This window comes from Bubalus kerabau, chromosome 17 (genome assembly GCF_029407905.1).
Source record: "Bubalus kerabau isolate K-KA32 ecotype Philippines breed swamp buffalo chromosome 17, PCC_UOA_SB_1v2, whole genome shotgun sequence".
Taxonomy (NCBI): domain Eukaryota; kingdom Metazoa; phylum Chordata; class Mammalia; order Artiodactyla; family Bovidae; genus Bubalus; species Bubalus kerabau.
Genome location: NC_073640.1, coordinates 42508771 through 42536004, shown reverse-complemented (window position 1 = coordinate 42536004; position 27234 = coordinate 42508771). Strand labels below are relative to the sequence as shown.

The 27234-nt window shown below is 38.7% G+C and overlaps 1 protein-coding gene across 2 annotated transcripts in view; it reads right to left on the bottom strand.

Moving 5' to 3' along the window:
- Window positions 1-1903: 1903 nt before the first annotated feature.
- The window catches only part of AP1G1 (adaptor related protein complex 1 subunit gamma 1), an 81183-nt gene continuing 55852 nt past the window's right edge, over window positions 1904-27234 (bottom strand). For both annotated transcript variants that reach the window (XM_055553672.1, XM_055553673.1), the window contains exons 12-23: window positions 26846-26986; window positions 25893-25947; window positions 15536-15658; window positions 15277-15366; window positions 14855-14982; window positions 13818-13922; window positions 13002-13143; window positions 12691-12817; window positions 7882-7989; window positions 7600-7760; window positions 4621-4719; window positions 1904-3219 (exon numbers count right to left, since the gene is read on the bottom strand). In XM_055553672.1, the coding sequence (XP_055409647.1) occupies window positions 3118-3219; window positions 4621-4719; window positions 7600-7760; window positions 7882-7989; window positions 12691-12817; window positions 13002-13143; window positions 13818-13922; window positions 14855-14982; window positions 15277-15366; window positions 15536-15658; window positions 25893-25947; window positions 26846-26986 (1381 nt within the window). In that variant the 3' untranslated portion in view covers window positions 1904-3117. The remainder of the gene's footprint in view (window positions 3220-4620; window positions 4720-7599; window positions 7761-7881; window positions 7990-12690; window positions 12818-13001; window positions 13144-13817; window positions 13923-14854; window positions 14983-15276; window positions 15367-15535; window positions 15659-25892; window positions 25948-26845; window positions 26987-27234) is intronic.

Here is a 27234-nt window from a genome sequence, read left to right as displayed (position 1 = left end):
ATAGATGGAAACACTCAAACCATTAGTGCTGACAGTTTTCTTATATCAATGGGACAAACAAGGGGTACAAACCACCCTTTAACCTAGCAAGAGGGGAGAACCCTCTCCCAAATGTTATGCTGAGGAATGTTTCTTTAAATGAGAAAGACCTTAAAATGAACAGATGATCACTATACACAGCATGAAGCGTTCCATGGCTGTCCAAATCACCTCAAGGTAAAGCACCAGAGCACTGGGGGAAAAGTTTCTTGGGTAGAGCACCCTTCTTACAATTTTTTGAGATTACTTAGACGAATTATCCCTTAGGATTCCTGTGAGGGCAGGGAGGACATAGAGAATAAAAACTACTCTGGAAGAGGAAGAAAAAATGAGGTAAAAGTGCTTGTGAAATTATCCAAGTAAGTGCTTGTAGGCTCAACGGCTTATCACCCTAGAGTTATTAGAGCAGCCATGGAAATCACTCTTTCCTCACAATGGCTCTGAAGTTGTAAGTCTGTCCAAATTTGCTCCCCCTTGGATGGTTATACTAGGGAAAGAAAGAACTAAAATGTGCAAGTATTGATAGAAAGTAAGACATCTCTCCTTTAGCACTGAGGCCAAGTAAGAGGAGAATGAATTCTGATCCTAGAAACTAAGGCACGCTGAAGCTTTCCAAGATCCTATCATTTGAAACAGTCTTCACAACCATCAGTGTCCTAGGCAAGTCATCTGGCTGCTAGTTCTTCAATATGGTGCTTAGGTTCACTCTCTGGAATCATTACATATTCTACACAGCATCCTTTGTGTTAAGGCCAATTTTTACTCTGTCTGGACGAAGCCATGGATGATCACATAACTCTACCTCAAAACTACATTCACCCAAGGAGACTTTGTTCTGAGAGTAGCCCCTTTTCCAGCCCCATCAGATAGTGCTGTCTCATAGCATGATCTTCAGCAGACTTCTGAGATTCAGTTTGGTTCAACTAAAGAAACTTGAGCTGGTTAACTATAAACGTGAGAGAGAAAATAAACCCTCAACCACAAAAAGGAATGTTAGACAAATTCTATTCAAGAAATCCACCAATATTATGTTAATCCTATCACGTTTCACAGCGTTAAATGCCCATCCAATGAAATCTGTCTACAAAGAAACCTTTAAAGGTTACTTTTCATCATACAGGCAGAGCAGTTGTCTGAAACGTACACTAGTCCACACTTACTTTACTGAAAACTATGCACAAGATAATGTTCTGTTCTTGACTCAGTCAACCATTTACCCAGCAGAGTAAGTTTTAGCAAATCTTGCTCTTATATACTAAAATAAGACCAGAAAGTTCCCCCATTGGAGCCTTTAGTTCAACTCCTACTTGTCAAATGTTAGGAATAGTCTAGCATCTGATACAGAGCTAGATTTGACAAGACACTGAAGCTTTTCAGTAAAGGCTTGGTGAAATGGAAAGGAAACAATGGCTATCTGTACCCAGTTCTAAGATCAAAGCCAAAGTAGTCCTTATACTGTACTCAATACAGTAACATTTGAAAATGTTTTAAGAGCAAGGTGGGCCTGGCCTTTCCTCTTCTTTAGCACATCAGACATAGCGCCTGTGCGCCTGAAGGCACATGGTGCATTCAACATGCACCACAGGAGAGCCACCTTACCTCATGCCCGCACCTCAGCATTAAGACTGGACACCACGAGGGGCCTTTCGAAAAGCACTAGGCATTCTCACTAGTTTAAAAAGCTCCAGATCTCAAGGCTTTGATGTAGATATTCATGAGACTGGCCTCTCAAGAGAAAGACCAACCTCTCAGACTCAGGAAACGATACTCCTACCCTACAGTGTCCCTGAGACTTCCTCTGACAGAGGGGACAAGGAAGCTTCAAGGCTTCATTCCAACACCATAAAGTACAATATAGGAAAGATTTCTTTAACCGTGTGGTCTTTATTTCAGTGCCAGTGTTACAGATACAACACAAATGTTCCAGTTAGAAGAAGGAATTCAAACGGAATGCCAAGGTCCAAGCCAGGCTCAGGAAATAAAAAGGGAGGTTTGGAGTGATGGAGAAGACGACTCCAATACGCTCTAGGGTGAGTCCAGATACTCACTCTTCATATGGGCAAAGGTGCTTTTGTTGAGGAGTCTGTACTTTAGAAGTGGCAAACTCCTCTTTCCACCCATTTATCATAGTTCATCAGGCAAGTTATGGGTTTAGGAGAAACTTTAAAATTTGTGGTGGAAACAGGGGCATTAATAACTATTAATATATCTTTTAGAAGTTGTCCACTTTGTACTTTAAGGGGAATCAGTTTCAAAAATCATGGAGAGAATTCATGACTACAGCTAAAAGAATGGAGAGAAAGGGGAGCTGGAAGAGCCTTGGAAGTTTCTATTACAAATAGAGCACCATAACCTTCATGCCAAATCTCAACACAAGCTCTTCTTAACTGCATCTGTCCAGTGTTTACAAATAACCTCTCAAGGTCTGACCAGTCCTTGGTAACAAACATACATATACATGTGTGTGTCTGTGTATATACAGCAATGCACAGAAAAGGCTACCAGGAGCCTAATGCCTCTTTCAAACATCGGGGGAACCAGTAGAAAAAGGCATGGCTCCCTCATGTCCACTGTTACATTTCCATTCTGAATGCCAGATGTAAGAAGCGCCTGAAGATGGTAACCCTGCTAGTGAGGAGTAAGTACCCCACCTCACCCAGTCCACAAAGAAACACGGCAGAAAGAAGGGGCAACTCTTTGCTGCAGAGACAGAGTGAGTGTTTTCTTGTCATGGATTCCAGTCCTCTCCTCCAGACCAGCTGCTTATTTCCTCGGGGGCCCAGGGAATGTTGATTCTGGCTGTAAATGTAGGAGGGGTGGAGAAGTGCGGAAACAGGAGGAGACGAGGAAGAGTGCAAAGTAGTCTCCAGAAGCAGCCGGCCTCAACAGTGGAGGAGAGGAGATTAGTCTTTAACAATGCTTCAAGGTCAGCAATAACTTCAGGAAAAATCCTCCTCAACAGTTCTCTTCAGTTCCTCATGCCCATGGTACAGTTGGGGGGGACTTGCCAGCCATCACAACCTCCTTCCCAGAGTTCCTTTGATTGAGTGGGATAAGAATGAGAATGGTGCTGGACCCTCATTGCCAGGACTGAGGGGGAAAGTTGTTCACCTCTGCTAGATCTTGCATTGCTGAGCCCTTGTGATTATATGTGAGCTTGATCCGCATTCGCAGCTGTTGCTGAAGAGAGGAAAAAAGAAATAAAAAATGACACACTGAAATAAAATCTCCAGAATCTGTAGAGTCTACAGACTTTTTCTTCTGTTTTGGCCACAATGGGTAGCATGTGGGATCTTAGTTCCCTGAGTAGGGACCAAACCCGCATTCTTTGCAGTAGAAGCATGGAGTCTTAACCACTGGACCACCATGGAAGTCCTACAAATGGACTTTTGATCACAGAAAACACAAATTATTTTGAAGCAGAACTGTCTCTTAAAAGTGGCACATAGGCAAACCACAACAAAAGCAAACACCTAGCACTGCAGCTACTGGCCAACGTCACGCAGTCAAGTAGAGAAAACGACCTCCAGAATGCAGCGCTGGCTCCAGCCCTAGAACCACATTAACAGGACAAACCACCCGGGAGCATTTTCATAGTAACATTTGCTGAGTACTTTTCACAAGGAATCAACCCTTGTATCCAATTTTCTAGAAAAAGGAGGTAAACATACTCATCTATTATACTCTACATTCAGATATACTGGATGTTTTGTCCGTAAAACTGACAGTAAATGTGAATATCAACTTATTTTGTTCTCAAGGCATAAAAGAAAAAAAAGAAGAGTTAACCTATGATAACAGTTGTATTTTAAGAGAACTCAATTATACGTGCTGTTTACTTTATAAGGCAGATTTCAAACATTAATATACTAAGAAAATGTTTACTCTTTGTATCAGATCATCAAAAGAATTTGTACTTGTGCTTTGGGCAGACAATCAAAATACAGTGGACAGCAGAAGAGAACCAAGGTGTTTTAAGAGGAGGAAATCATACTGGTATTTATGAGACACTACTAGAGATCTCTCAGAAGTTTCTAGAAATCCTCTGAACCATTTTCAAAAACTGCTGAAAATGAGTCAACTGATCAATATTAAGTGGAGCCAATATACTTCTTTGAGACGATGTAATAAAAATATTGCTTACTTTCAGGTGTTTGAAGTTATTTTTCATTGGGCTGCTTCATTAAAAATGTCTCCACTTCTGCTATGCATACCTAATAATTACTGTAGTAAATGTGAATATCTGGTTCAACAAATGCTCTCAACCTCAGACAACAACTAGTATAAAGACTAAAATGTGTAAGCTTTCCACCCTCCCCATGCAAAAGACTAGATCTTTAAGCCTCTAAATAAAGAAATATTTAAATGTGTATTTTAATAAGATGCCATTGAACTATTTTATGTGTCTGGGCTTCATTTATTGTCTACAAAAAAACAAGGAGGTAAGGCCAGACATTTTAACAGATATATTTTCTGCTATGAGTGGAAAAAAAAAAAACAACTTAAGAGAAACAAAGTAAATTTTATTTTAGGGAAATGCTTATGTCTTGCTCAGATACTGTCTTTGAATGTGGTACTCACCTTCTGTGGGTTCAGAACTTTAATGACCTGTGTGATGGTCCCCGTGTTAAATGCTGGGACGATGCTGCTGCTAGGAGACAGAAGCTGCAGCTGAAATGTCTGGTGGGGTGTGGGGGAGACAAAGAGCACTCTTCAGAAAATACGCTTAATACTATGTCAGAGATATCAACAAGTCAAGTCAGACACCCAGATGATGGTTCAATTAACCGATATACCTCCTACTAAATTCTATTTGTTTTCCAGATAATCAGCAATTCCCAGCATGCAGACTATCACTTCATAGTTATAAAACACTATCGTTTCCAGCAACGAGCTACCTTCTCCTTTCTGATAGAAGCAACTTTAGCCAAGCACTTTTCAAAAGGTAAACAAATCTTGTTCTAGTAGCCTCACTGAATAGTAACTGATCAACTATGTAGGTGAAAAAACAAAAAACCTGGGTGACTGTGGCTAAAAAAAAAACTAGAAAGAAATGAAAAGGATTCTAAAAATAGTAAACCAGCACACTAGTCACCAACAACAAGCCTTCATGCTTCTGTGTATTTGGACAGTTGAGATCAGGGACTTGAACTTTGTTTTCTAAAGCCTATATAATCTAGAATGTGTCAAGGGTCACTCCTACATGACGGAGGTGCAGGAAAGGCTGAAATGAGGCAGCTTGTTCACACGGATGTGAAACACCTCAGGGTCTCCACAATGAAACACCACAAGTACTAGCAGAAAAATTACGTGCAGAACTAGTCTATACAGTGAAAGACGTGAAAAAGCAAACACCATAATTTGTTGAGTGTTGGTAGATTTGTTTGTGTGTTTACAGGGAAGAGGGATAAAAGTGCTATGAGCAAGACAGGTAAGTCATAGTTGGCACAGTAAAGTATACATGTCTATATATATATATATTGCTATTTTATAGACTAGGCTTATTTTTTTTAATTTCCTAAAGTTTAGTCTTCTAAAATATTGGAGAGGAGAATAAGAGAAAGAGAAAGAGAAAAAAAAAGAAGAGGGGGAGAGGACGAAGGGAATGGAGAGAGAGAAAATCAAGAAGGGCAAAGGGGAAAGAAATGGTAGGAGGGAGGAAAGAAGGGAGGAAGGTCCACGGTACACCTACCCTGGGACTTATAAGTCTACTGTCAAGATAAATTACATAAACTAAAATATTTATTTGTTTACATTTAATTGATTAATGTTAGATGCCATCAACTGTAATCCACACCATTATTTTATACACCACTGAGAGAAAGGCTGCCAATGAAACTATGACAAGAGCATCAATTTCAAAATATACCCATACGGATTAAAACTATTTGCAGGGCAGGAATGGAGATACCAATGTAGAGAACAAATCTGTGGACACAGGGAGGCAAGAAGAGGGTGGGACGAACTGCAAGAGTAGCACAGACATATATACACCACCATATATAAAACAGACAGCTACTGGCAAGCTGCTGAACAGCACAGGGAGCTCCGCTTGGTGCTCTGTGATGACCTAGATGGGTGGAGGGCGGGGAGGGTGAGAGGAAAGCTAAAGACAGAGGGGATATATGTATACGTATAGCCAATTCACGTTGTCATACAGCAGAAACTAACACAACATTGTAAAGCAATTATACTCCAATTAAAAAATTAAAAAAAAAAAAAGTACCTCAATTTCAGAACAAAAAGCAAAATCAGTTATTAGTAGAATCTATGAAATATACAATGTTTTGAAGTTCCAGATACATCATAACATGCAAATAGGAATTGTATAGTACAGCACCAAGAATAAGGCCATGCTTTAAAGCAGAGGTGGTATGTGTTAAAGCGGCAGCCTAAAGTAATAAGTATAAAACCCTAATTTGTAGAAGCTAACACATGAAAAGTGCTTCAAACAAGACAGTACCTGGCACATAAAACTCATTTATTCCTCATAGAAACCCTATGAAGTAGATATCATGATGACAGGCCCCCTTTGCAAATAAAGAAACTGAAGCATAAAGATTAAGTAACCTGCTTAATGTCATACAACTAGTACTGAAACCACCAACTCTACCGCTTCTAAAACATCTACACTTTTCTAACTCCTAAAAATGAAAATAAAGACAGATGCAAAGGCAGCAATAACCACAAATAAAAGTCTTCAATTTCCAAAATTGTGTTATCTGAATGTCATACCTCACAAGTCACTGAAAAGATTCGATTAGCCTAATCTATCCCAGGGGTTGGTAAAATATGGCCCATGGGCCAAGAGTGAACCCACACCTGTTTTTGCAAGTGTTTTACTGGAACAGAGCCATGCGCCTTTATGTATTATCGCAGTAATGGCACTTTGACAGCATATAGCCTAAAATACTTACTATCTCATCGTTTACAGATAAATCTTGCCCACTCCTCATTCTGAATTCTCCTTTTTCAAAATTTTTCATAATTCAACGATGAACATAAACACTCCTTAAACTAAGAACTGGTATAAACAAAACTTCAATTTACAAAACCAAGCAGTCATTGCATCAATAGTTAGCTATATGTTAGTGAAGGAGGAATGTTTCTCTCACTTACACCATCAAGAGACAAAAACTTTAAATTCTGATCCAGTGACTAGAAGAGAATATATGCAGTCTCTCATCTTGATTGAACTTTAATTCCATGTTAGAATTTGTGTTTCTTAGGTCTTCACCGCTGTATTACAGAACTGCAATCTATCCTCAATACTCAGAGCATTAATGAACCTCCTTGTAGAATTCTACTCTCTTACTAACTACTTTTAGACTGTACTTCCTTTATCCTATAATACTAACTGTAAGAATATTTATGACTAAGCAGAAGTATTCATTAAAAATGACATGCTCCAATGGACTGTAACAGTTACATTACTGTTAGTTTGAGTTGAATCTGCAAATTTAATCTCTAGGCACTAAAATATATCCCTTACCAAACGCATAAAAAAATAATCAGCAATTTTTAATTCAAGGATAAAGGCCAAGAAGACAATTATAGTACCTTTGGTACTGCAGCCTGGAAAACAAAGTCCGTCATGTCCAGCTCTGTGCTGTTGGAGGCCTGTATCGTGATCACTGTGACACTGGGGTTGGTGTTTGACCGTTCAAAGGTGAATTCAATCTTCAAGCCATTCTTACTGTACGCTGTGATGGAGGGGATGCCTGGGGAGAGCACAGGAAGATCAGTCGAGTTGCAGTCAGCCTAAGGCTTGCCAAATCACTACCTCCTTTCTTCAACAACTACTTCTCATAGGTCTAATGATGATAACACCAGTAACGGTACCTGTAGCAATGTCATTGAAGAGAGGCTGTGATGAAAGCCCATCCAACAAGAAGGGGGGCTGGGATATCTGTGGGACTGAGGCAGGGGCAGGAGCAGCAGCTGGAGCACCTAAATGACACATCCCACAGTTAAGTCCATCTTAGCTGACAAATGCCACCAAGAGAACACATAAGAAAATTACCACGATCTCAAATTAAGGGAAGGAAGCCTTAAACAATTTGCAAAAAGCATGAACCATAAAAACACAGAATTAAAAATTTCAAATACTTTAAAATGAGTAACTTTTGTTCACTAAAAAATACCACCAAAAAGTGGACCAAAGGCAGAAGAAAGTGTATGCTACAAAATAACAAATGGATGAGTATCCAAAACTATAAATATCTTCTACAAGTCAATAATGATAACCCAATTTAAAAGTGGTAAGACAAATGTACAAGCAAAAAAAAAGAAAAAAGAGAAATGTACAAGCAATTCACAGACCAAACATGAATGAAATTTCAAAAAGAGATACTCAAATTTATGAGTAATGAGGGAAATGGAATTTAAAACCACGATGAGGTGTTACTTCACATCCCCCCAGCATGGTGAATACTTCAATGTCTGATAACACCAGATACTGGTAAGACTATGGAGCAATGGGGAATTCTAATCTCTGCCACAGGGTTGTGAACTGGAGAACAATTTGGCAGTAGCAGAGTTGAATACAGGCTTTCCTGGCGGATCAGCGGTAAAGAATCCTCCTGCAACGCAAGGGATGTGGGTTGGATCCCTGGGTCAGGGAGATGCCCTGGAGAAGGAAATGACAATTCACTTCAGTCTTCTTGCCTGAGAAATACTATGGACAGAGGAGCCTAGCAGGGCTACAGTCCATGGGGTCGCCGAAGAGTCAGACACTACTTGGAAACTAAACAACAACAGAGTTGAATACAAGTATACCCTTAAACTAAAGGTCCTCAACTGCAAAACTAACAAAATTTCAGGTTGGATAAGACTTTGCTGTGAGGGGCTGTCTTGTGCACTGTAGGATTCAGCACCACTGGCATCCTCTCAGTTCTGACAACCAAAAGTATCTTCAGACACTGGTGGGCAAAATCTCCCCCAATTGAGATCCACTGCCTTTCTTAGGAATGCTTTAATTCTTGCATATTTACACATGGAGACATATACAAAAAATGTGCAGGGCAAGATAACTTCTAACAAGGAAATTCTAGAAACAATCAAAATGTTCACTATCAAAATAATGGGTAAGTAAATTGTGGTACACTGACAAAATAAAATACTATTCACTGTCTGTTGTTTTCTAGTCATTAAGTCGTGTCCAACTCTTTGCAACCCCATGGACTGTAGCCCACCAGGCTCCTCTGTCCATGGGATTTCCCAGGCAAGAACACTCGAGTGTGCTGCCATTTCCTTCACCAGGGGATCTTCCTGACCCACGGATTGAACCTGTGTCACCATATCTCCTGCAATGACAGACAGATTCTTTACTGCCAAGCTACCATGAAAGCCCAAAATACTATACACATACAGCAATAAAAATGTGAATGCATTAGAAATACACTTTACATAGATTATTCACAAAGTCAATGCATAGCAAAAGAGCAAGGTACAAAAGTACACATTCGATTGGATACCAGTTCTAAAAAGCCAAAATACTACTACACACTCTAACATTCCAAAAATACATGGGAATGGTAAACACCAAAGCTAACACTATTTTAGGATAGATAGTAGTTACCTCTGGGATCAAGAGGGAATAAGAAAAGGCGGTAGTACACAGAGAATGTCAACAATCTTAGCAACATTTTATCTACCAAGCTAAGAAGATCAAGACAAGACTTATTTATTGAGTTTTACATATATTAAATATTGCAGAGTATTATGTTAACACACACACACATCCTGGGAAAGGTGGTATGAAGTGGGGAAACAAAATCGTCAGTCTATCATTTTTATTTGATCCTTCCAAGTAAGAACAAGTTATGGAGGGCAAATGATAGAACATGACCATGAACTGACAGAAATCAAGATTCTAAGAAGAAGCATAAGAAAATTCACCAAAAGAAACAATGCATTTTATGCTTAAATTGGTGTCAAACTACTTATGAAATTAGCTGAAATTACACCATTTTAAAATTCACAAAATGAAATAAAGGTTGAATTAGCTTTAAAAAAAATACCCAAGTACACTAGGAAAAAAAAAATCATATAGTAAAAATTAGCAAGTAAGGTAGAAATACATATGACTAAGCAAAGCACAGAGACCTAAAACAGAGGAGGACACCACAGGATGTGCAGTCAGATTACCAATGAAGAACATGAACAGATATTCAGATAGCTATCCTAGTTTTTATAAAACTAATCTAGTAATTTCCCCACAATTTCCATTTCAAAACAATTTTAGAAACGTCTTTCCATGGAAAATCATAGGCTACCCAAGACACAGAGGCAACGTATGGGTCCCTGCTGCTGCTGCTGGTCCCTAGTCCTTCAAATTGTAGCTTTTTCCCCCTCCTATAATGGTACAATAGGTAGTTCTGAAAAAACAACAGAAACTCAGTGCTTAAGTTTTTCTAAAAGCACATACTAAATTTATTTTCTAATTTATACTGATTTAAATGATGGTACATCAGGATTTGACTGTAATGATGGCTAAAGAATCTAGAACTCAAAACTTTACTTAATATTGTAAAAAAAATGGGGAATTGCATTTAAAACACATTATGTTATACAGAGTGAAGTAAGTCAGAAAAACAAATATCCTACATTAATGCATATATATGGAATCTAGAAAAATGGTACTGATGAACCCACTTGAGGGGAAGGAATGGAGATGAAGATGTAGCGAATGGACAGAGTGGGAAGGAGAGGGTGGGACAAATGAAGAAAGTAGCATCAACATATGCACATTATCACATGTAAAATACATGGCTGGTGGGAAGCTGCTGTGTAACACAGGGAGCCCAGCTCTGTACTCTGTGATGACCTAGAGAAGTGGGATAGGGTGAGGGTAGGGAGGCACAGCAGGGAGGGGACGTGTGTGTAATTATGGCTGATTCATGTTGTTGTATGGCAGAAACCAACACAACACTGTAAAGCAATGTTCCTCTAATTAAAAAATAAATTAAAAAAGTAAAATACATTATGAATAAGGGGGAAAAAAAGCTAGATTTCATTATTTTGCTTTTTCTTGTTAACACTAGAAAAAAAAGAAAGTCAGAACAAAAACAAAACATTAAGGCTCCAGAATAAATGAGTTAAAGGAAACAAAAGGAATGCGCAAAAAGGAAATTCATGTATAATACAAATATGGACAAATATAAAACATTCCCTAGATTGAAAAAATAAAAATTAATAAGAGGGTCAATCTTTCAACTGTGAGGGCTTTTTTATTTATGACTATACAGTGAAATTCACAGACATTGAGGAAAAAGTAAGTAACATTTACCAAGTGCCTACTATGTGTTATGCACACACGAAGTCACTATTCCTCACAAATACCCTATGATGATAAGAATCATTTTTAAACAGATTCAGAAAGAGTAAGCCTAACTTAACTGAGCCTAAGAATGTAAACCCAAAATAAATTTGGGCAAATTTATGTAATAACAATATTTACTGAGGCATCAGTTATGATAAGAAAAATCTGGAAATAAGCAAAATGCCCAATAGTAAGGAACTGAATAAATAATGGTTAAACTAACCAAATATTAGACAACCATTCAAAATTAAAATTGTGAAGATTATACACTAACATGGAAATGCTAATATGTTAATAAGTAAAGCATATCATCTATACACTGTGTTCCGGTTTTTTGTTTGTTTGGCCTCACCACACAGCCTGTGAGATCCTAGTTCCCTGACCAGGGATTGAACCTGGGCACCTGGCAGTGAAAGCACATGAGTCCTAACCACTGGACTGCCAGGAAGGTCCCCGTACACTGTTTCAAATGGGGTTGTTCTTGTTTTTCCATATATCCAGGACAGCTTTGGCATCCCGGGATTTGAAACTGACTGTGAATGGCCCTAAGCAATGACAAGCAATATTTTGAAATTTTGTTAAGACATAAATATAAACCATAAGTTCTGGGAGGCAGTTATGTTAGGAAAAAACCTGTAAGCCTGTGATAGCCAGTCTAGATAAGCATCCAACATCCTTAACCTATGGCTGTTTTCCACTCAAGGTCATGTATGCTGCAACTCTGCATTTCACTTTTAGAGAAGTCACTTAAGATAGAAATTATATGCTACAGTGATATTCTCTTGAACTCCTGTGTTTACAGTATCTCTGAACACACTAATTATAAATGTCTACTACATGTCAATAAAGATAAGATATCCCCAAATGAAAAGTTATGTTTGAATATTATAATCCTGGATAATTTTATCCTTCCATTGCTTTAACATGAAGGAGAAAGAAAGGGGGAGAGGGAAAGAGGAAAACAGGTTAACATCTTTCCACTCTCCACAAATGGCCACAGCTCCTAGAAACTAACCATGAGTAGAAAGAAACCTAGAAAAAGTAATGTATTTCTTGGGATGTGCTTCTTTTCTAGCCTGAGACTTTTCTTTCTGTCTTAAAACACTGTGAGTAATTTACTCTCCAAAAACTAAAAATTAGACTTTGAGGAATCCCTATGAATTACCTCTAGAGTATTAGTATGGCAACATAGTCCAGATGTTGTGAAGATTCTTTTTTTTTTCACTTACCCTCTCCCATTTTCAACTGTCTCATGTGCTAGACAGAAAGTCTACATTCAAGGCCCTTATCCCTGGCCAAGCATGAAATTAACTCTAGTCTGGCCTCACCTGTAAGGTTGATGTCTCCCAGCAAATCAAGAAGCTCTCCACCAGCAGAAGCTGGTTTGCTTGTAGGTGCAGTTGGAATAACAGGTGTTATGTCATTTCCTCCCAACAAATCCAATAAATCATTGGCCTAAACAAGGAAATAATATCTTATTCATTGTCACTGTCTAATCTGTTATCTAACACAAAGCCCTTTCAATACTTAAAAACAGGGAACAGAATTATCAATCAACCCAGGAACACTGAAGGGAATCACCTAAGAGATAGGGTCTAAGGAACCAAAAGATCATGAGGATAAGCAAGGGAAAAGCTACCTGGCTGGTGGGCTGTGGCCCTGAGGGCGGTGGCTTTGTCTCTAGAGGAGTTGGGTCTGTCTCTCCGTTTGTCTGTACAATCTCAGTAGGGCCATTTGTGGTCACTTTCTCCATGACAGGCATCCTCTCAAGCAGGGCAGACCTGGAAGAATCTGAAGTGGTTAAATTCTAGGCAGTTAACCTAGATTCCCTACCCAAAACAATCACTGTTAACTATACTCCAGCCAAATGTGGAGAGACATCTCCCCTCCCCACATCCCAACACATATACTAAAATAGAAGCTGGATTACAAGAATATGTGACCTACATTCCTGACTGGATTAAGGGCAGGCAGGAAACCTTGAACGGACAAACTGTCCATCTAAACCCCAAGAGCCTGAGAATTCTAAGTGACAGAGAAATTGGAATGAAAGAAAGATAAACAAGTACATATTAGCAGTTTTCAATCAAGAAGATACTGCACAACAGAAAGGGGAAAAAAGATACACACAATGGTAATAGTAAATGGTATCTCAATGAGATTCTCCTGAGATAAAACAACTCTCACTTCTTCACCAAATAAAATGGAAATGAAGAAAACTTTCCTTACCAAGAGGAAGGGGAAAAGGGGACTAAAAGAACACGGTTCACTTATTTCTTTAGAGGCTAGGCATAACAGAAGACGAACAAAACACAAGTAGGCAAGCCGTGAGAACTGAACGGGGTTGTGATGTCCCACCAATAAAGCATGAGGGATGAAACTCCTTTACGGGTTATCACAACAAAGTGTTTGGGATGCTAAGAGGCACATGCATTGTTTGGTTTCTTTTACTTACCTCATATGGTCATATTTCTTAAAAAGTGCATTGTATTCTACTGCCCTCTGCTGGAGTTCCACATCAATGCTGCTTCCATAGATGGAAACCACTTTCTTAATTCGGCTTTGGGATAAAATGACAAACAAATTCAAACATCCAAAAGAAAATTCATAAACAAGCAGAAAGAACAGTGTTTAAAACAGAGGTTTCTGGTTAAAATTTTGAAATGTTCATCTTTTCTTAATGTACATAGTTTTTCAAAAACAAAAGACCTTTCCTTTACGGTCATCTAATAGATAGCTCAAGACCATCAGAATTTATTCTAGTTCTAATGCTAGACTTTGTCTGTTGAATATCTCATACAAATTTCATAAACAGAAGTACTAATTATTAATTTGCTACAAACAACAAATTTATAGTATTCATTCCCTTCTTTAATAACTTTACAGTAATAAGCTTTTATCAACAAAAGGGTCATAGCATCAGACTTTTATAAGCAAAGTGTCACTGCCTAACACCAAATTCTTATACTTCACAATTTAAACACTAAAAAATATCATTCTTCATGAGGCTTTACATTATAAACAAAAGCAGCAGGTCTGAGAGAACCAAGTCTGTATTAAATATGATTGGCTGGGAAACTGACCCAAGAATTGAGTTCTATTCAAAACAGTGTTTTTTTTTAAAAAAGCAAAATTTAAAGATTTAAACACCAAAATGATTTTCTTCCAATTCAGATATCTCAAAATAATAATAAACCAGAACCCTTACATGGGAAAATAACTTCAGTACTTTAAAAAAGAAAACAGACATCAGATAACTGATTTTAAAAACATTAGTTTTTACCTTCAAATTAAGCAGTGTTGGGATGAAGGGATAACAGGGAACAAAGTATATAATAAGGATTAACCATGAAGTGATGACTGTTACTGAGGAGTAACAGATATAGGCAGTTGATTTTACTATTCTACTTTTGGCTTTGCTTGAAGTTTCCCAAAATAAAAGTTTTTTTAAAATTATAAAATGCGTTCACCCTACTTTTTCCCCATACTCACTTTACAGTACAGGTGAATCGAGTAGAAAGCTTCATGATGGCAGTGAGGGCATAACCTCGTGTCACAGAGGTGGACATATTAGATATTAGGACACTTTCTAAAATATCCAACACTTCATCCTCTGTTACCTGGGGAGAAAAAAAATGGAAACATGACATTCTCACTTCTCTTCAGCCAGAAGGTAAGAGAAACAATGTAAGTCACTATGATGGGGTGGGGAGAGGGACCTAAAGGTGAGTTTCAAATCTCACAATGGCCCAGTAGGTTCCAACTGAAAAATGAGCAAGTTTTCCAATGAATCAATAATTCTACCACTGCTTCTTTAAAAGGTTTTCAAGGAATCGACTTCAACTCATTAAATACTACTCTTAAAACCAAAAACACTGTCTTCCCTTTTCTTAACCACGAGTGACAAAGGGTACCTGAATAGGCTCTTCCTCTTCACATTGGCCAGATACAAGAAGATCTCCATATTCACCTATACACCATGCAGCCACTTGCACCAAAGGTTGCTGTCAAAAGAGTCAGTTTGAAAAAGATTTTTATCCTTTAAAGGATTAATACAAATCATATAGGTCATCCAACCATAAAGGTCACAACTGAGGCACCTCTAAGAGTGACAGTAATAAGAACATATCAGAAAAATAACAGCAATTTCCCCCCTCAAGTAAAAGTACTTACCTGAGAATAATCACCAAGAATTGCTTTGTACAAGCGCTGGACAGTATAGGCATGCATCTCCACACTATTGGTTATTAACTGGATCAAGTTGGGAACTGCATCATCACGAACATAGCTTCCTGCCTAAAAGGAAATGCAGACAGTTACCCCAAGAAACACACAGTAATGATAAGAAAAGTCAGCTAGTGCTGTTGTTGCTCAGAGGAGATGACTACAAAACACCCTCCAAGATAAAGTTGTTTCCAATTCTCATGTTCAGAAGCAGCTCAAATTTCAAAGTCTTATTTAAATGAATATTCTAAGTTCTAAGGTTTTATAAAAAGATAAAATCTTCTTTGTCCAAAGTAAAATTAAAATATAAAGGTTTAGAATTTCAAGAAAAGCCCTTTCTATTCAAAATAGAATGTCTACTAATGCAAAAATGTAAGAAATACATTTACTGGGAACTTAATTAGAACAACCTCTTCCTCCCCACAACTCCTCAACACAGGTGTTAAAAGCATACAAGCGAGGCAGTCCTAAGATGGCAGAGGAATAGGACGGGGAGACCACTTTCTCTCCCACAAATTCATTGAAAGAACATTTGAACACCAAGCAAATTCCACAAAACAACTTCTGAATGCTGGCAGAGGACATCAGGCACCCAGAAAGGCAGCCCATTGTCTTCGAAAGGAGGTAGGACAAAATATAAAAGATAAAAAGAGAGACAAAAGAGGTAGTGACGGAGATCCGTCCCAGGAAGGGAGTCTTAAAAAAGACACAAGTTTCCAAACACCAGGAAATACTCTCTCTGGCGGGTCTGTGGCAAGCCTTGGAATCTCAGAGGGCAAAATAACCAGGAGGAAAAATAAACAAATAATTAAAACCCACAGATTATGTGCTAACAGCAACTCCCATCGGAGCAGCAGCCCAGATTCTTGCATCCCCCACTAGCAAGTGGGGAAGGGACAGGGCGGAGCGGGTTGTATTGCTTACGGTAAGGACCAGGCCTGAATGCCCTGAGGGCAATCCGAGGGAACTAGCTTGAGACAGCAACCCAGACTGTGGGATAGTTATCCCAGGAAAATCCCTAACCTAAGATACTGCCAGGCCCACTCACAGAACAAAGGATGAAGCAGAGTTAGCAGGCTGAGGACTGGCCCATCCCCCGCAGGAGATAGGCAGGAGAGGGAAGCCAGAGCTGGAAGCGGGCAACCACAGCCCCAGAGAGGCATCCTACACCAAACTGCAAGCAGACTTCCTTGCTAACCAAGACTTCTTGGGATTCTGGATGGTTGACATCCGCAGGGAGGGTCACAGCCAGAGATCAGCTTCCCAGAAGAGACACACAGCACACCTGAGAAGGCGTGCCCATTGTATACCCAGAAAACCGAGCAACTGGGACGGGGGAGGCGTTAAGTCGCAGCCTTCAACTGGGGGCGACATGCTCGCCAAGCACCTGGTCACCTGAGCTGCTTGAACCTGGGACGGACACAAAACACAGGCTCAACCAAGTCTGCGCCTTTGAGGAGTGCCCGAAAACCTGAACCTGAGTGGCTTAGACCTGGGGAGTGCACACAACCCAGGGCCAGCATCAGACAGTTCCCAGCAGAGCAACCTAGAGCCTGAACAGGGTAGACTGGAAAAGCAACACGCCATGAGTGGGGACAAACCCAGTGTGGCTGAATCACTGTGAGCACACGCCAGTGATATTGGTTTGTAGTGTTCCTCCCTCCCCACAACACGACTGAACAAGTGAGGCTAAAAAAAGTGACCACCACCGCCCTCCTTGTGTCAGGGCGGAAATTAAGACACTGAAGAGACCAGCAAACAGAAGAAGCTAAAATAAACAGAGGGAACCACTTTGGAAGTGACAGGTGCAATAGATTAAAACCCTGTAGTTAGCAATGACGACATAGGAAGGGGCCTATAGACCTTGAGAAGTACAAGCTGGACCAACGAACTATCTGAAAATGAACTGACCCCACACTGTCCGCAACACCACCAGAGAAAGTCCTAGGTATATTTTTACTATTATCATTTTCTAAGTTAAAAATTTTTTTTTTCATTTTTAAGTCCCCTATTACTCCTTTAATTTTCATTTTTATAACCTACTATTACCTTGCAAAAAAAAAAAAAGACCCTATTTTTAAAGCAAACTTCATATATATATATTTTATAATTTTTGTGACTTTGTTTTTTAACATTGTATTTTTGAGAATCTAACCTCTACTCTGTATTTTTAATCTTTGCTTTTTGGTACTTGTTATCAACTTTGTGCCTTTAAGAACCAAATCTTCAGTACCCATTTTTACTTGGGAGTGAGATTACTGGCTTGACTGCTCTCTCCTGCTTTGGACTCTCCTTTATCTCCACCAGGTCGCCTCTATCTCTGCCCTCCCCCTTTTCTTCTCTACCCAACTCTGTGAATCTTTTTGTGTGTTCAGGGCTGTGAAGAACATTTAGGGAACTGATTGCTGGCTGGATCTGTCTCTCTCCTTTTGATTCCCCTCTTTATCCTCCTGGCCACCTCTGTCTCCTTCCTCCCTCTTCTCTTCTCTGTATAACTCCATGAACATCTCTGAGCGGTCCAGACTGTGGAGCACACATAAGGAAGTGATTACTGGCTAACTTGCTCTCTCCCCTTTTGATTCCCCCTCTTCTCCTCCTGGTCACCTCTAGCTCCCTCCTCCCTCTTTTCTTCTCCATGTAACTGTGTACTTCTCTGGGCATCCCTCACTGTGGAGAATCTTTTCATCATTAACCTAGATGTTTTATCATTGGTGCTCTATAGATGGAGAAGTCTTAAGGCTACTGTAAAAATAATACTAAAAACCAGAGGCAGGAGGCTTAAATCCAAATCCTGAGAACACCTGAGAACTCCTGAATCCAGGGAACATTAATCCATAGGATTAATAACATAACATTAATCCATACCTACACTGAAACCAAGCACCACCCAAGGGCCAAACAAGTCCCAGAGCAAGACATACCACGCAAATTCTCCAGCAACACAGGAATATAGTCCTGAGCTTCAATATACAGGCTGCCCAAAGTCACAGCAAACCCACTGACCATCTCAAAACTCATTACTGGACACTTCACTGCACTCCAGAGAGAAGAAATCCTGCTTCACCCACCAGAACACAGACACAAGCTCCCCTAACCAGGAAACCTTGACAAGCCACCCCCATCCAACCCCACCCACAGCGAGAAACCTCCACAATAAAGAGGAACCAAAAACTGCCAGAATACAGAAAGGCCACCCCAAACACAGCAATATAAACAAGATGAAAAGGCAGAGAAATACCCAGCAGGTAAAGGAACAGGATAAATGCCCACCAAACCAAACCAAAGAGGAAGAGATAGGGAATCTACCTGATAAAGAATTCCGAATGATAGTGAAAATGATTCAAAACCTTGAAAACAAATTGGAGTTACAGATAAATAGCCTGGAGACAAGGATCAAGAAGATGCAAGAAAGGTTTAACAAGGACCTAGAAGAAATAAAAAAGAGTCAATATATAATGAATAATGCAATAAATGAGATCAAAAACACTCTGGAGGGAACCAACAGTAGAATAACGGAGGCAGAAGATAGTATAAGTGAGGTAGAAGATAGAGTGGTAGAAATAAATGAAACAAACACAGAGGAAAAAAGAAAAAAAAAAAAATTAAAAGAAATGAGGACAACCTCAGAGACCTCTGGGACAATGTTCAATGCCCCAACATTCGGATCATAGGAGTCCCAGAAGAAGACAAAAAGAAAGACCATGAGAAAATACTTGAGGAGATAATAGCTGAAAACTTCCCTAAAATGGGGAAGGAAATAATCACCCAAGTCCAAGAAACCCAGAGAGTCACAAACAGGATAAACCCAAGGCGAAACACCCCAAAACACATATTAATCAAATTAACAAAGATCAAACACAAAGAACAAATATTAAAAGCAGCAAGGGAAAAACAACAAATAACACACAAGGGGATTCCCATAAGGATAACAACTGATCTTTCAATAGAAACTCTTCAGGCCAGAAAGGAATGGCAGGACATACTTAAAGTGATGAAAGAAAATAACCTACAGCCCAGATTACTGTACCACCAAGGATCTCATTCAAATATGAAGGAGAAATCAAAAGCTTTACAGACAGGCAAAAGCTGAGAGAATTCAACACCACCAAACCAGCTCTCCAACAAATGCTAAAGGATCTTCTCTAGACAGGAAACACAGAAAGGGTTTATAAACTCAACCCAAAACAATAAAGTAAATGGCAACAGGATCATACTTATCAATAATTACCTTAAATGTAAATGGGTTGAATGCCCCAACCAAAAGACAAAGACTGGCTGAATGGATACAAAAACAAGACCCCTATATATGTTGTCTACAAGAGACCCACCTCGAAACAAGGGACACATACAGACTGAAAGTGAAGGGTTGGAAAAAGATATTCCATGCAAATAGAGACCAAAAGAAAGCAGGAGTAGCAATACTCATATCAGATAAAATAGACTTTAAAACAAAGGCTGTGAAAAGAGACAAAGATGGATACTACATAATGATCAAAGGATCAATCTAAGAAGATATAACAATTATAAATATATACGCACCCAAACTAACATAGGAGCACCGCAATACATAAGACAAATGCTAGCAAGTATGAAAGGGGAAATTAACAATAACACAATAGTGGGAGACTTTAATACCCATTCACACCTATGGGTAGATCAACTAAATAGAAAATTAACAAGGAAACACAAATTTTAAATGATACAATAGACCAGTTAGACCTAATTGCTATCTATAGGACATTTCACCAGCAAAAAATGAAATTTCACCTTTTCCTCAAGTGCACATAGAACCTTTTCCAGGATAGATCACATCCTGAGCCATAAATCTAGCCTTGGTAAATTCAAAAAAGTGAAATCATTCCAAGCATCTTTTCTGACCACAATGCAGTAAGATTAGATCTCAAATACAGGAGAAAAACTATTAAAAATGCCAACATATGGAGGCTGAACAACATGCTGCTGAGTAACCAACAAATCACAGAAGAAATTAAAAAAAAAACTTAAAATATGCATAGAAACGAGTGAAAATGAAAATACAACAACCCAAAACCTATGGGACACTGTAAAAGCAGTGCTAAGGGGAAGGTTCATAGCAATACAGGCTTACCTCAAGAAACAAGAAAAAAGTCAAATAAATAACCTAACTCTACACCTAAAGCAACTAGAAAAGGAAGAAATGAAGAACCCCAGGGTTAGTAGTAGGAAAGAAATCTTAAAAATTAGGGCAGAAATAAATGCAAAAGCAACAAAAGAGACCATAGCAAAAACCAACAAAGCCAAAAGCTGGTTCTTTGAGAAGATAAATAAAATTGACAAACCATTAGCCAGACTTATCAAGAAACAAAGGGAGAATAATCAAAACAATAAAATTAGAAATGAAAATGCAGAGATCACAACAGACAACACAGAAATACAAAGGATCATAAGAGACTACTATCAGCAACCATATGCCAATAAAATGGACAACTTGGAAAAAATGGACAAATTCTTAGAGAAGTACAACTTTCCAAAACTGAACTGGGAAGAAATAGAAAGTCTTAACAGACTCATCACAAGCACAGAAATTGAAACTGTAATCACAAATCTTCCAACAAATGAAAGCCCAGGACCAGATGGCTTCACAGCTGAATTCTACCAAAAATTTAGAGAAGAGCTAACACCTATCCTACTCAAACTCTTCCAGAAAATTGCAGAAGAAAGTAAACTTCCAAACTCATTCTATGAGGCCACCATCACCCTAATACCAAAACTTGACAAAGATGCCACAAAAAAAGAAAACTACAGGCTAATATCACTGATGAACATAGATGCAAAAATCCTTAACAAAACTCTAGCGATCAGAATCCAACAACATATTAAAAAAATCATACATCATGACCAAGTGGGATTTATCCCAGGGATACAAGGATTCTTCAATATCCACAAATCAATCAATGTAATACACCACATTAACAAACTGAAAAATAAAAGCCATATGATTATCTCAATAGATGCAGAGAAAGCCTTTGACAAAATTCAACATCCATTTATGATAAAAACTCTCCAGAAAGCAGGAATAGAAGGAACATACCTCAACATAATAAAAGCTATATATGACAAACCCACAGCAAACATTATCCTCAATGATGAAAAATTGAAAGCACTTCCCCTAAAGTCAGGAACAAGACAAGGGTGCCCACTCTCACTAATACTATTCAACATAGTTTTGGAAGTTTTGGTCACAGCAATCAGAGCAGAAAAAGAAACAAAAGGAATCCAGATTGGAAAAGAAGAAGTAAAACTCTCACTGTTTGCAGATCACATGATCCTCTACATAGAAAACCCTAAAGACTCCACCAGAAAATTACTAGAGCTAATCAATGAATATAGTAAAGCTGCAGGATATAAAATCAACACACAGAAATCCTCTGCATTCCTATACACTAACAATGAGAAAACAGGAAGAGAAATTAAGGAAACAATTCCATTCACCATTGCAACGAAAAGAATAAAATACTTAGGAATATATCTACCTAAAGAAACTAAAGATCTATATAAAGAAAACTATAAAACACTGATGAAAGAAATCAAAGAGGGCACAAATAGATAGAGAAATGTACCATGTTCATGGATTGGAAGAATCAATACAGTGAAAATGAGTATACTACCCAAAGCAATCTATAGATTCAATGCAATCCCTATCAAGCTACCAACAGTATTTTTCACAGAACTAGAACAAATAATTTCACAATTTGTATGGAAATACAAAATACCTCAAATAGCCAAAGAAATCTTGAGAAAGAAGAATGGAACAGGAGGAATCAACCTGCCTGACTTCAGGCTCGACTACAAAGCCACAGTCATCAAGACAGTATGGTACTGGCACAAAGACAGAAATATAGATCAATGGAACAAAATAGAAAGCCCAGAGATAAATCTACGCACCTATGGACACCTTATCTTTGACAAAGGAGGCAAGAATATACAATGGAGAAAAGACAATCTCTTTAACAAGTGGTGCTGGGAAAACTGGTCAACCACGTGTAAAAGAATGAAACTAGAACACTTTCTAACACCATACACAAAAATAAACTCAAAATGGATTAAAGATCTAAACGTAAGACCAGAAACTATAAAACTCTAGAGGAAATCATACACAAAACACTCTCTGACATAAACCACAGCAGGATCCTCTATCACCCACCTCCCAGAATATTGGAAATAAAAGCAAAAATAAACAAATGGGACCTAATTAAAATTAAAAGCTTCTGCACAACAAAGGCAACTATAGGCAAGGTGAAAAGACAGCCTTCAGAATGGGAGAAAATAATAGCAAACGAAGCAACGGACAAAGAATTAATCTCAAAAATATACAAGCAACTCCTGAAGCTCAATTCCAGAAAAATAAATGACCCAATCAAAAAGTGGGCCAAAGAACTAAACAGACAGTTCTCCAAAGAAGACATACAGATGGCTAACAAACATATGAAAAGATGCTCAACATCACTCATTATCAGAGAAATGCAAATCAAAACCACAATGAGGTACCATTTCACGCCAGTCAGAATAGCTGCGATCCAAAAGTCTACAAGCAATGAATGCTGGAGAGGGTGTGGAGAAAAGGGAACCCTCTTACACTGTTGGTGGGGATGCAAACTAGTACAGCCACTATGGAGAACAGTGTGGAGATTCCTTAAAAAACTGGAAATAAAACTGCCATATGACCCAGCAATCCCACTGCTGGGCATACACACCAAGGAAACCAGAATTGAAAGAGACACGGGTACCCCAATATTGATTGCAGCACTGTTTATACTAGCCAGGACATGGAAGCAACCTAGATGTCCATCAGCAGATGAATGGATAAGAAAGCTGTGGTACATACGCACAATGGAATATTACTCAGCCGTTAAAAAGAATCCAGTTGAATCAGTTCTAATGAGGTGGATGAAACTGGAGCCTATTGTAACAGAGTGAAGTAAGCCAGAAAGAAAAACACCAATACAGTATACTAATGCATATATATGGAATTTAGAAAGATGGTAACGATAAGCCTGTATGCGAGACAGCAAAAGAGACACTGATGTACAGAACAGTCTTTTGGATTCTGTGGGAGAGGGCGAGGGTGGGATGGTTTGGGAGAATGGCATTGAAACATGTATATTATCACATGTGAAATGGATCACCAGTCCAGGTTCGATGCATGACACAGGGTGCTCAGGGCTGGTGTACTGGGATGACCCAGAGGGATGGGATGGGGAGGGAGGTGGGTTCAGGATGGGCAACACATGTACACCTGTGGCGGATTTATGTCAATGTATGGCAAAACCAATACAATATTGTAAAGGTAAATAAATATATAAATAAAACTGAGATTAAAAAATAAATAAATAAATAAAAGCATACAAGCCAGCTATGGTAGTCACACTACTCTGGGATATGGAGAAAGGGCTGTGTACGAACAGTTGAAAAAGGCTTAATAAATAAGATAAAACTGAAATAAACAGTAAGTTTCTAAAAATCCGAATTTCTTTAAAACATAACTGTCCTTCAAAAACTAGAGTTTATAAATATAGAACCAATACATAGCCCCAGCAATGGGAAGTGTTTTGTATTTCATTATCCACACTTCAAAAAAAAAAAAACACACAATGATCTCTTTATTGTCCTGTTGACAAATGGAATCTGAGATTTACCACCATGGAAACAAAGTAAAGCTATTTAACCTATGAGGAAACTAAATTTTGGTCTCACAAGAGCATTATGATAACCAAGATGCACAGGGCATACAAACTGTGGAAGCTGTGCCCACCTTGGTCAATCTCCCATTATTGGATAGAAGAGTGGATCTGATTTACAGGACCAAGACCTGGCCTACACACGTGTACTTTGAAGAGGAAACAGAAAAAGACAAAGAAACAAAATCCCAGATTGGTAGGATACTCACTCCTGTTAAGAAACACAAAGATGGAGGGAGAAGTTTGGAGAAACTGGAAGAAAGGAAAGGCAAGACACTAAAAAGCAAGTAATCAGTGATGTGACTGGGACATGTATATTGTTCCCTAATGGGAAAAAGCAGAATGTTTTTAAGAGAAAGCTTCAACATGATCTAATTGACATTTACAGACTACGTCATTCAACAACAGCATAAACATTCTTCTCAAGCTCACATGGAGCATTCATCAAGACAGATCACATTCTGGGCCATTAAGAATGTCTTAAATTTAAAAGAACAGAAATCATACAAAATTTAACTAGAAATTAGCAATACAAAGATAGCTGAAAAGTCCCCAAATATGTGGAGATTAAACAACACACTACTAAATAACACAACGGTCAAATAAAACATCAAGAACAGAAAACTATAGACCAGTATCTCATGAACACAGGTGCAAATATCCTTAAAATTTTAGCAAATCAAATCTAATAATGTATTAAAGAAAACTATACACCACAACCATGTCGTATTTATTCCAGATATGGAAGGCTGATTCAACATTAAAAATTCAATTAATGCAAGCCAACTAAACTTCAATTAAATTATTTTTTTTAATCAATTAATGTAACCTAGTACATCAACAGGCTAAAGAAGAAAAGGCATATAACCGTATAATAAGAGAATATAAACTCATTGGAAAAATGAAAAGTTGGAGCATTTTCTTAAAGATAGGTTTTGACTTTCCTGGTGGCCCAGTGGTTAAGACTGCGAATCCACTGCAGAGAGCATGGGTTCGATCCCTGGTCTGGGAACTAAGATCCAGCATGCTACACAGTACAGCCAAAACAAAACTAAACAAAGCTTCCCAATGATTTCCCATCATATCAAAATAAAATCCTAACTCCTGTGAGGCCTTACAGAATCTAGCCCCTGCCTCAAACCATTCTCTGCCTCTCTCCGTCTACTGGCTGCACAGGCCTTCTTGATGCTCTCCAAACACGTCAAGCTTGTTACTTACCCTCAGGCTTTGCAACACCAACTGTTCCCTCTGGTTTGTACACTCTTCCCCCAAATCTTTGCACAGCTCACCACTTTACCAAGTTCTCTATTCAAATGTTACCTCCTCTGAGTGACCTGCCCTGACTATTCTACCCAAGAACCTGGCCCACTGCCCCATATCCCATTCTCCTCTGTCATCACTATAGTTCCTCATGCTGCTCTAGTATTTTTCACAGCATTCCCCCCTGCCTGACAGGAGCATCCCTCTTTCCCCATGAATTTCCCATCTCCCCCACTAAAACATAAGCTGCATAAGAATAAGAGCTTTGTCTGTCTCATTAACTGACACATCCAGCACTTAGTACACACTTACCTAAAAAAACTACTTACCGTTGTCAGAACGCGCATAATCGTGTCTATATGCCACCGTTTGGAAGGTGCATACCTGAGAAAACAATGGCACGGGTGAAAAAACTGGAACCTGTAAATTAAGTTCTGCTCAGTGACTTTAATGGAGAAGGAAATGGCAACCCACTCCAGTATTCTTGCCTGGAGAATCCCATGGACAGAGGGCTCTGGTGGGCTACAATCTATGGGGTTGCAAAGAGTCGGACAGGACTAAGCAACTCTTATACACATTCACACATACACAGTGACTTTCAAAACTCCTGTCCTATAGTCTTGAGGTTCACAGGTTAAGAGGCTGTATCTGGACGCATTTCACCTTCAAAACTACAAGCAATTAAACTAGCACCAAATCCCATTTCAATGGATAATGAAACAGTACATGGTCAAATTCATATGTAAATACTGCAATAGGAGTTGCTGAGTTGAGAACTGAGGACTCTGTCTCCAGTTTTTTTCTTAGAAAACAAATCATAAAGTCAGGACAGGAGAGGACAGAGAAGAAAGAAGAAAGAACACTGTTCCCAGACCCAGGTAACACCAGGTCTAGGAACTTGCCTCCCCTTAAATTAACAGTGAAAAGAGGAGAAATAACCATACTATCAAAATCCTGAGGACTTCATCCCAGAAAGTTTTACACGAACCACAATGCAAATGTTGTAACTTTTCTATTCTCTTCATTAAAAGGGAATCATAGAAGAGAGGTTAAAGAACAGATACAAGAGGAGATTTTATAAAAGTGGGATTATTTTGGTCTTAGTATAATGCTTAACATAAATACTGACTAGAATGACCTTCTCAAACCCAATTTCTAACGGGAAGCCTGAAATAAACGTTACATATTTAAACATGTTTACAATATTTCCCTCATGTTTTAAAGATGCTTTCCAAAAAGTTCCAAGCATTTTTTACCAATGAATGTAAAAGTTAAATCTTACTTTTCTGCAGCAAGGAAGATTCCAGATGCACAGTCTGCTTTAAATTCTGGCTCACATGAATCCAGAAAATAAAGTAACTCCTTCATCATGCCTCGAATATTATTCCCATTTACCAGGGCAAAACTCAATTCCATTGCACGCCTTCCATGGAGGGAGGGAAAAAAAGTTATGATAGTTACAGTGGGAATGAAACAAAGACCCAGGTATGTTGTCCCTGAACACCAAGCACCAGTGGATGTATTGATGTCTTTGTGTGATCTTGTAATCCCAATCTTTGCACACGAGATAACCAAAGTTAACAAAGTTATTTTGAACTTTCATCAATGCTTTTCTTCGAAAATTCCCAAAAGATACACACTACTAAAGACAGTCTGTTCTATGAAGCTGAA